This window comes from Falco rusticolus, chromosome 8 (assembly GCF_015220075.1).
Source record: "Falco rusticolus isolate bFalRus1 chromosome 8, bFalRus1.pri, whole genome shotgun sequence".
Taxonomy (NCBI): Eukaryota; Metazoa; Chordata; class Aves; order Falconiformes; family Falconidae; genus Falco; species Falco rusticolus.
Genome location: NC_051194.1, coordinates 31345154 through 31356472, shown reverse-complemented (window position 1 = coordinate 31356472; position 11319 = coordinate 31345154). Strand labels below are relative to the sequence as shown.

At 39.8% G+C, this 11319-nt stretch overlaps 1 protein-coding gene across 2 annotated transcripts in view; it reads right to left on the bottom strand.

Annotated features, from left to right (window-relative positions):
- Nucleotides 1-4106: 4106 nt before the first annotated feature.
- DPP10 (dipeptidyl peptidase like 10) overlaps nucleotides 4107-11319 on the bottom strand; it is a 551325-nt gene continuing 544112 nt past the window's right edge. For both annotated transcript variants that reach the window (XM_037398165.1, XM_037398164.1), the window contains exon 26: nucleotides 4107-10027. In XM_037398165.1, the coding sequence (XP_037254062.1) occupies nucleotides 9890-10027 (138 nt within the window). In that variant the 3' untranslated portion in view covers nucleotides 4107-9889. The remainder of the gene's footprint in view (nucleotides 10028-11319) is intronic.

Here is an 11319-nt window from a genome sequence, read left to right as displayed (position 1 = left end):
ACATTAACTCTGCAGATGGATTCAACTATAAAAGATACCGTTTTGCCAAAAAGTGGATACTTACCACTGAATTAATTTTTAACATGCTTGTGTTGACTGCACTATTTTTTCATCAAAACCATAATCCTAAATTGAGTTACCAGAAGAGGCTGAGTTTGCTTTATATTTCCCATCTTTCATGGACTGAAGGGGCTAGATATGGCAGATACTCTTAATCCATCACCTCAGCAGGGGCAAAGCATGTGAGGAATGGTTCATCCCCTCCAGTATCAAGCAGCTGACAAAGACAGGTCCTTACTGGCAGGATCCAAGGACTCTTCCTTTTGTCCCACTTCAGCTGGAAAGGCCTCACACAGGCATATACAATGACCCTGCTTGCAGGTCAACTGCCAGTCTCATGGGGGATTTGCAATATTACAGTCCTCCCAAAATAAATTTGAAATTTGCATTCTCTGAAGGCACTAAAAATAAAGAACTAAGAGCTAAAGGATTTGCATCATGTCCAACAGTGGAGAATGAGAGCACACGCAGAGGATTTGCCATCCTTTACACACACTAGACATTGCTGCCCCATAGGGCTACTGCAGGTTTACATTAATTATTAACATGCACCTCGGCATCACACTTGGCCCAATTCAAAGTGAGATGTAGCAGCACCCAGTGGTTGTGTGCAAACCGCATCAGAAGGTTTACAAACTCAATTAAGGCCAACTGCAATGAGCGGTGGCAGGGAAGATAAGTGTTATATAGGCAGGAAGGCATTTCTTATAGTGACTAATCTGCAGGCATAGCTCAAGTGTCTGTGCCTACAGAAGCAGGGGATGCAACAGAGATTCAGCCCATGTACAGTGAAGGCATCTCACAAGCTCATGGTGGGCTCTGGTTGTGGTCGTACACAGGTGAGGATGCCACAGTCCCAAATGCTTGGTCAGCATCATGCTCAGGAAGAAGTATGTTACTGGTATACTAACAATAAGTTCTTGTCTTTGCATACAAGGTGTTTCCTCCTTGCACAGAAGATTTTGAGCACAGTAGCAGCAGGGTTTCTTTGGGAAGATGGAGAGTCTGGCTATAACAGTATGTACATAGAGTTTGAATACAACAGGAAACCAAGCCTTAACAGAAAAGCTATCATTTATAAACCTGAAACATTTCTAAACACGATATATTTATGGGACTTCTCCACAGCAGCGTTTCTAGTCAAAGCACCATATGCCATTTAAGCATAGAAACTGTTTTTCCAAAACACACATTTAGCTCAGACGGTTCTGCTGTCTTAAGGATCACGTGTAAAAGACGCACTGCACATTTCTCTGCCTTGCCATCAACATCTTTAAAAAACTGCTTAAATTATTGAACTGCCTATGGCAGCATATCCTTGTGAGCCTGGTAGCAGCTTTTCTAAAGGAGAAAGGAGGGGCTTCAGCCAGCATCTAAGTGATCTGCTCGCCTCAATAGAAGACCACAGCACAGACCTTCCCTGCCATACTCTCTCCCACCACCAGACCCAGAATGCTTTTGTATAACGGTTATACAGAAGGAAAACCCAAGTCAAAGATCTTAAGCATGGTCTCGGGCACTGCACGTGCCATCAGTTGTGGGTATGACCCAGTACCACACAGGGAGTGGCACCCAAGGCTCAGCGCATCCCTGTTAGATAGGGAGAGCCAAAATATCTGCTGCCTCTGCCCATTATCCACTTCTGGTGGGCATGATGATGGTAACAGTTAACTGTAGCACAGTAATGACCTGGAAATACTGTCCATGAGCAATCCTGACTCACAATTTAAGTACTTATGTCTGAACAGAGATTTAGTTGTCAAATCCCCCAAAGCAAGCTTTGTTTTGTTTTTAAAAGAGAGGAGGGGGAAGCTGTCTGTTCAGGGATGGCTCAGTTCACCTGCAGTTCTCTTCTATCACCCTCCAAGTAGGGTTTTTGAGGTTTTGAACTTTTCAGATACTCCACATGGAAGTCCCTTACTAAGAATTCACTATTACTTAGTTCATCCACAACAGCCTGCATTTCAGGACTGTGCTCCTCTCCTCACCAAAGTGTTTCTTTAATACTTTGTCAAAGAATAGCAGGTTGGATTTGTCACAGACCAGCTGGACAGCAGATAGCCGCTCTCTTCCTGTTTTAAAACAAGAGCTGGAGTGGGTGGGAGATGGAAACAACCCATAAACACACACCCCACCCCCACCCAGGAGCAGTTTAACTCCATTTTTTGATATTTCAAATCAAAATTTTCGAATTTTTTCATGATTTGAAATAAAAAAAATTGAAGGTTTCCTGAGTTTGTTTGTTTATTCCCTCCTTCAGTTCCGCCTTGTTTGGAATAAAAGAAAGATTCAAAATTTTCTTTGCTGTAAAATTCTAAGCTTCCTCCTTCCAGTCAGCTATCCTACACTGGGTAGCAGGCATCCTGTTCTACTTCACACAGATTGCAGGGTTTTGCAACCCCACCTATTGCATTTCAAATTGCCACAACTTTCCTTCAGACACACATACACACACACTGATCCAGTTAAAATGTAAACCCAGTTTGATATATGTAAAGTTGTTATGCATCTTAAGAACAAGAGAAAAAATACAATTATTGAAAACACAAAATAATAGTAAGAATGAGGAAAAAAGTCATAGCCGAGCCACGGTTAGGTGAGCAGTAGCTCCCTCACAGCTCCCCTTCCAGCTGGTTCACAACACGGCAGAGAAGTGCTGGTCCTGTGTGGTTTCCACAAGTTTTATTTCCCTGCCGAGCACACAGCAAGTGAAGGACATTAGGTGTTGCCCTCTCCTACAGTCAGGCACCACCATCTACTTCCCAGACACTTCAAGGGTCACGAGCACATCCCCAGGCCCACATCAGGAAACTCCACTCTCTCCCTTCTTTCTGCAAAGGGCAGGATTTAATCACCCACCCTCCCCCAGAACAGCCCTGCAGGGGCATGAGAGACTGGAGAACCAGCTTCCTCCAGCCTCAGACATCACCACCAGTCCCTTCCCTTAGAAGACTCCCTGTTCCCCGAGAAGGGTAAGGAGAGGAGGGAGAGGCAACGGCTCTCTTTTCAGCCACGAAGCTCCCTTTCTCCCCTCACCCCTTTCCCAAGGAGCCCTTTGGGCTGCTGCTCCCCCTCCCCATGGGTGCTCTTTAACTCCTTCTCTAGTGGCCCAGGAAAGCAAACCAACCATTATGAGAAGACTCTGACACAGTCTTCTTGACAGATGTCGTGTTGTGCATCTACATGTACTTGGCACTCAGCCTCACAAGTTTGGTGTCTGCTATAATTAATGAATACTCATTAGCATAGCAAAGGAATTAAACCCTCTCATCCTATTCTCATTACATCGTATTAAGAGAACAATAGTCTCATCCTGATGCTGTCTATGAGCCACACTTCAATCTCTTCACTCAGGCTAAACAGCACCTTGCTCAGTTTTCTTCTGTGGTGAGGCCTCTTCATGAAGCTCATTGCAATTAGCTGAATCTCCTGCTCTTCTCATTTGTTATTGCTAAGCTCTTAGCTTACACTCTGGGCTTTGATTTTTATTCTCCCCCCCTCCGAAACAAACAAACAAACAAACAACTATATATATATATACACACACATAACGATAGCCATTCAGGTCCTTGTTGGAAAAATCTGGCCACATCCTTGCTTCCAGCCACATCTCAGAAACCAGTTCTTGAACCCAAAACACAGGAGAAAGCAATGCTACAAAATTTGATACTCTCTCAGTGCTCCTTTTAAGCCTGAAAGTTCTGCCTAAATCAATTTTCCACACTGCCTTTTCTTTTGACTTGCTTAATTCTGATTACATTGCCAGACGATCATACTTACTCCTTCATGTGTTGTCCTCAGCTTGTCAGGGTAATGAATATTTTTCATATGATGTTCTATAAAACCTCCTTCAAATATTTCACTGGTATTCAGATTCACTGTATTTCCACAAGCAATTCTTACAAAACCAGATAAGCCCCTCTGTTCAAGTTCAGTACAATTTCCATTCCAATTAAAAAAAAAAATGCCAACCCATCAGCCCAACAAATGTAGTGTCAAGTACAACCCAAAAGGAAGAACAGTTAACTTGAAAAATGTAAACAGCCTTAAAATTAACGATTTGCACATTTTTGCAAAAAAAAGATTTCAGTGTAACTGCTTATTTCGAATGTGGAATTATATTCAACAATTCCTGTCTTATAACGACTATACAAAACATAGGCTATGAATTAAACACAGGGCTAAAATATGTAAGAAACCATGTAATTAATCATTCTTTTGTGAAAACAACTGAATGTTCTGGCTGTCCTGCTTTAGTTGAAAGTTTATTGAATCAAGCACTGGCTACATTTGTCTCTAAGGTTACCAGTTGTTGTGGTACACACTACACCACTTTATTTTAGTGTGAAAGCTCTGAATAGAAAAAAAAATTGCAATAAAACATCTCTTTGCTTGTCTCTTCAAAACACCCTTCTTTCTTACCTCTCTCCTAATGGTGCTGAAAACCTTTTCAAGAATGGATCCTGCACATTATTTTATTCGTCAAATGTAGATGCTGGGAAAAGGCTGACAGGTGCTGCTGCTGGAACAAACGAGTGCACTTCTTCAGGCTTGTGCTGCTCTTTGCTAAGATTTTAGAACCATCTACCCATTTTATTAAAGCAACTCTTCCATGATATTAACAGAGACAAACTATTTTGACCATGCATACGTTCCCTTTCCTTTCTTCCCCAGTGAGGTCAGAGCATTTGCAGCCACTGTAATTGCCACCACCTGACCCCTCAGCTGCAGTGCATTTGGGCTGATCACCCAGTGCCCTGCCCAAGCTCCCCACCCCACCTCTGACTAACTGGAGAACAGCAAGCCAACCATATTGCTTAGTCATTTTTTAAAAAATATTTTTCTTATTCCTGATGAAACAACTCAATGCCTTTGCCTATCAGTTGGTTCCTGTTCCCATATTCTGGATTCCTGCTGGACGGACTGAACTCACAGACCATAACGCCCTTTCAGAGAGCTGCGAAGGCTCTGCCCTGGGCAGGGGCAGGACCACCTGCTGTACTGGTATCTGCTCCCTACCACAGCCGTCTGCACATCAGCTGTGCATCAACACCTAAATGCCCTTGGAAGCACCCTGACAGCTGTATTCTGAGCTCACTTATAATAAAAAACACATTTTAGCAGAAAACATTTTTCTAATTGCTTTCCTTAGGGAAATATTTCCTGAGTATCTTCCTATCAATTATATTCCCTCTGCTGGTTTTATCCCTCAAAAGGGTTTTTTGGGGGGTTGTTGGGTGTTTTCGCTGTTGTTGTTTTTTTCTTTGGTCATGAAATCTAAAAATGGGCTGTTAGCACTTTATAGGGTACTTGAATTAAAAAGAATTGTACATATCATTCATGTCCTCATGGGGCATAGCCATTATTAAATCAATTTTGTTTTTGTTGAATTAGACTTACGTAAAGATAGGATATTGGATTTCTAAACTAATTATAGAGGCAAGAAGACCAGTCCCAGGTTTAATGGAAACTTTGGACTGCATACACTCAGGTGATTCAATTTCCTTAATTCTATCCAAATATCTGATCAAGTTAATCTAACAGCACTGTAATTTTCAGTCATTGGAAATCAGGCATTTATTTTACTTACCACTGCACATTTTGGTACTAGGTTTGCAGGAAGCATGTTGTTACCTCCCTGGTGAGTGAATCACCAGCACTTGTCATCCACCTACCTCCTTGAAGCCAGGCTCCTTCTCAGCTTTCATGTATGAAATGCAACAGATAGAAGTTTAACTAAATCTTTTCTTTTCTTTTCAAAGCTCCAGGCACCTTGGAAGTTGTGACTCTCCTTAGTCACATCCCATGAGCTCCACATTCTCTGAAGCACTCTTGAAATCTTTCAAAGGAAAAAGAGAAGGGATCTTAACGATACTGAAAGATGTTTTGAAGAAGATGCACCAGTAATCAATACCGGTGAGGTTCTTCCTTCCCCAGAGGCAACCAACTTGACAGCAGGAGTTACTTGAAGTAATGCTATATAAAATGCTAGGACCACTGCACCTTGCCTGTGTGTTTTTAGGTTGTGCAAAAGAAACTGGTATTCAGTCTCTTTGGGCCAGTCTTCCTCTTGCTTCAGTTTCTTCAGTAACATCTAATAAACCTGCAAGGAGGGGATACTAGGTTACACCTTGTATCCTCTGTCTTTTATTAAAGGCGGCAACACTCAACACTCCTAAGTTTCCACGGAGAATCTTTGGCCTCAGATCAAATACAAGCTCTTCTGTCTTAAAAGGCACAATTTCTCAGCTGAATGAACCTAACTGACTCTGCACTCAAGGTAAGTGCCAGAGCTGAGAGAACAGAGGCAATCATCTTCATTTTCAGACACAGGTAGATCTACATATGCCAAAAACATGGGAACAATGAGCAGTTGGTTATAGCAAATCATAGCAGACATCGATCAACCCGGGTCATAAATAATTCTGTCCTCACTGCAAAAAGATTTAAAAAATGAATTTAAAAATAATCAGCCTTTCTTTGTACTCAACAACCTGGAAAAAATATTCTAATTGACATGCAGTTATTTCCAGTTTTGTAATATAATTGAGATTTCAATATGACCTACAGGTTTCACAGATTTTGCAAGTCCAAACAGCAGAAAAAGGAGAGAGGAAATCAAGAAGGCAGAGATAAGCTCCAGCAAGCAGTAAATGGATATGCTGATTCCCTAGCTTTCCATAAACTAATAGGTCTAGTCTAGTAAGTGTCACGTTTTAAGGACAGCTGAATCAAACAGCAGTTTTTCAGACCTAAAATCTCATCGCAGTGCTTAACAATGGATAATATATGAAAAATCTATGCTTTTCATGCCATTTCTGTGCAATGTGTACTAATTCTTCATCAATACTATAGATCACATGGACTAATTAATGAGCAATTTCCATTAGTTATGTATGTAGAATCTGACAGATAACAATATTCAGTTGTGCTGTAAGTAGTAGAAATATCTGAACAGGTTAGCAACAGTAGAGATACCCCTTGCACGAAATTCTTTAGTCTAACTAGAATCACAAGCTGCATCTGCAAATACTTTTGCAATACCTGAATCTAACGCATACATAACAATTTCAGTAAAACAAATTAATCTGGGTCTGATGCTCATCGTCATATACACGTTTATATAAAAATACCTGCATTTACTGTAGGACAGTGTGAGAAATATTAAGAACATGAAAAGCATACCACATTTCCACATAGATAACCCACATTTCAGGTTACACACTTCTGAAACATACCAGTCCCGGCAAAAGCATTCTGACAGAAGCCATGTCCTCATGCCACCTCCATATTCAGGTAAATTGATCAAAATTGGACATGAGATGCTGGGGTAGAAAGAGTAGGGAATGGAGGCCTGAAATGGAGAGTTATGGGGAAAGAAGGAGACAGTGTGGGTTCCACAGATCTGGGATAACGTATTTCCTGAGCACGTACATAAACCTATTGCTGAGACACAAGCCTTGTTTGTTTTCTTTTGCAGGTAACTAAAGGCGATATACATGAAACATAGTAAATACGAGCGCACAGTGGCTGTCTTGCAGAGAAACAGCTAGCACATACGGAGAAGAATTAGCCTTTTCACGTAGGCCCTGCACGCTGAGTCCACGTGGTACACTCAGCATGCCATACAGCTTGTTTCTTCATGTGCATTTGGCTCAAATCAGGAAAAATGTCTCGTTGAACTCAATTGGATTAGGACTTCATTTACCCTGTTTGGTTAAGAAAAGCATCAGCATCATCAGGTGAGCTTTTATTAAGTAATGGGTGTAATTTATAAAATCACAATCTAGAAGTCCCAGCCAACAGACCTTAAAAATGTTCCTCCTCTATAGAAAACAGGATCTGCAAAATCTTGTTTGAATTCTTCTCTTAAATTTTTGTTTTGCATGGTCTTACTGTAGTGCACATAGTAGCCTCCATACATATATACTATACATATGTACTCCATATGTACTATAAGTACCACAAAGCAAAGCCATACTTTGTGGCGACACTGGGACTCAAACAAGATATCATTGCACATTAAAACTGTATTAAACTAATTGAAAAATAGCCGAACACTGCTAATAAAACAAGATAAATACTAAACATTAACAGACAGAAACTTTCCAATGTTCCATGAAATCACAGCTTTCAGACAAATTAATTATTTGCATCATAAAAAAAATGCTAACTGTGAAAGAAAATATTCCAGAAGACAGAAATTACTAAAAAGCTTTGGGTGATTTCTGATTACAATAAAAACAATTCTCATTCTTCATAAAATATGCAGACTTTTCATCTTAAATAGTATAGTTACCTTCAAAAAATTACTTCTTTTTTAATCTTGCAAGAAATGAAACCTTAATTGAGCAGGAAAGTATTTGGAATACATCCAGAAAGAAAACATTACCTACAGCTATTCTCATGTTCATGGCACAGCGTCTGTCAAAGTTTCCACATACCTTCAGGAAGATATCTCAAATTCAGTCAACATTGTACTTGATTTCAGTGATCAGAGTTAATACTCTGAAAAATCAAACTGGCTGCCTTGTTTATTTCCTAGTTTCAATTTCTATTGCTGTAATTCACCTTGGCAAATAAATGAATGTATGAGGGGCTTGCCCTCTGAATAAATAATAAAATTTAACTTGTCAGCAGCTTCCTTTGCCTTGAATGAAAACCATTTCATTTCTTTGTGCGGCCGTCGAAGCTAAATCCTGTTGCAAGAGACTTAATGAGCAGCCCCGGAATAAAAACTAACAGCATGTTCGAGCTACGTGGCCACCTTGATGAGCATTAGAATTGCATCTGAGACTAGATGGAAGAAAAGGAAGATGCACTATACAAAATATGTCTTCATTTTAGGAGTAAAGTATTACTCAGTGGCATTATACATTGTTAATAATTTTTGTTTATCTGAAACTATAATTTAATATTTATGTATCTAATTTACATGTGACAAAGTAGCATATTCTAAAATTAGAGTGTAACCAGCAACCTATGAACTACTATAAACAATACCGAAACACAACTTAAACATATTTTAAGGAAACAATAGATACATTTTGGACTGGGGAAAGATTTCCGTTGCAAATTTTAACACAGCTGTTAATTATGTCTTGAAAAAAAATCTTCAAGCTCAGAAGGATTTTCTGCTTAGGGAGTCCTGGGTATATACACAAAGACCAAGAGTACACTACCAAAAAGTCCCTTATTGGTTACTAGTAGGTACAGTAATAATAGTAAATGCTGAAATTGGGAAAAAAAAATTCAATATCAGTGTTATATGATGCACGAGACAATATATCCCCTTTGAGCAGAAACTAGAGAAAATATCGTGCCCTTTATTATCTCTGTGGTTTCTTATGTGTAATAGACAGCGAAAGAATTGCACTTATTGTAACATTACAGTAAAGTGTTAGATTGCAGCTCACCTTTTAAAATATTAGTGGCCATAATACTTACGGTAAGTTGTGTATTATGCAAAGATGAATAAAGATGTGTATTTAAACTAAAAAACGAGCAACCACTTACAGAACCAACAGTGAGGCTTAACATAACAAACATGCACTAACCCTACACTTATGCAAAACTAAGTTCTTCCAGGAAACTGTAACCAACTGTTGACCTTCCACAAAGGTAAAGGTTTTGTCCCTTGGTAATATGTTTGGACTTTGTAGTCAAATTCCAGTTTATTAGCTCATTGTCTGTAAATGTGCTGTTCCACTGTGATATCCTTTAGCTGCCCTTGAGCTTCTGCAGAATCTGCAATCTTACAGTCACTTTTATTTAAGGTTTTATTGAGCCGCAAAGTAAGTCCCCTTCAGTACTACACAAATAGGCTTCCTTATTCATCCTCTTCAGGTTCCTGTGGTAAAATTGGTGTCTCCTCCTTTAAACAAGCACTAAAGAACCCAAGGATTGTGCTGTAAAGGTGATATTTGCTTTTCTCAGAAGCAATGTTATGACCTTCATCTGGGTAGATCTAGCAGAGGAGAAAGGAAAAAAGTAAATATTTTTTTAAAGGCTTTTCAAATATTTAGGGCTCTAATTTTCTTTCTCTGATCTTCAAAATGTTTTAGATGACAACAGGATGATAACGTTAGTTTTATGGCATCAAGGAAAGCTAATAAAACTCAAAGTAAAACTCATTCTCTTGGAATTTGAACTTACATAAAACAACCCCTGCAGTGGGATCTGCAGAAGTGAAAAAATTTATATTCCCAGTCATTGTGCTTACAACAGTTTACTTAGCTGGCATTTTCAATAGTGTCTAGGCACCCAAATCCCATTAATGTCAATGAGGATTAATTACCTCATGCTTTTAGGGACCTCTCAATATCTCAGCTTTTAAGTGTTCAGCAAAAAACCCTTTTATTCATGTTTTTAACTATCTTTCTAGGGTGGATATGGGCATTTTTATCTCTTAATTCAAATTCCACTGGAAATTTCTCCAAGTGAGGCTGAACAAAAATCTGAAGGCTAAAGAAATCCAGGCCACAGAGTTTAGGACAAGACACTTGTGATGGCTTGAGGCAAAAAGCTTCAGTTGCTTTCTCAGACTCAGGTTATCACAAGGTTGTATGAGAATGTTTCCAAAGGGCTCTTCCAAGAGATCTCTGTCATTTCTGCTTCTTCCTCTCTCCACAGGCCTTCACATCACCTAAGCTGAGATCACAGGGACAGCTGGAACAGATACTACCCCACACATCTTTCCTTCCTAAAGTCCTTTTTCCTTCATAAGCGATGCTCACCCCCTTGTTGCCACCTCCTCCTTGATGTGAGCTCAGATGCTTCAGTGGAAACTACAGGTTCACCTAAGGTTCAGTAAAGCTGAGGTTTGCAATGTGTGACATCATAGATATTTGGAGGAGTGACCCCAAACCACACAATCTAAGATATTCAAGAAGATTTAATGCAACCAGAACCCTTGGCCAGCAACATCCATGTGCTCCACAGTGAGTCCTGCATGAGTCTGTACATCAGCAGCATGCCCTGTCCTGCTCTCCCCAGCCTGACTCTCACAGCCTCCTCCTTGTCTGCACAGCTATGGAGAGAGGGAGCAGCACTCTCACCTTCTAGCTGCTTTTTAATAGATTTATTTAAAAAAAAAAAAAAAAGGGAAATTAGTTTCATGCAACCAGATATATTTTTAAGGTAAAAAGGGACTAAAGTAGTGTTACCTCTATATTACAAAGGGTACATATGACTCTAAAGCACTTTGTATAGCATTGCAGAATAAACAAGTGGGGTAAGAAAGAGGAGAGAGAAAAGAAA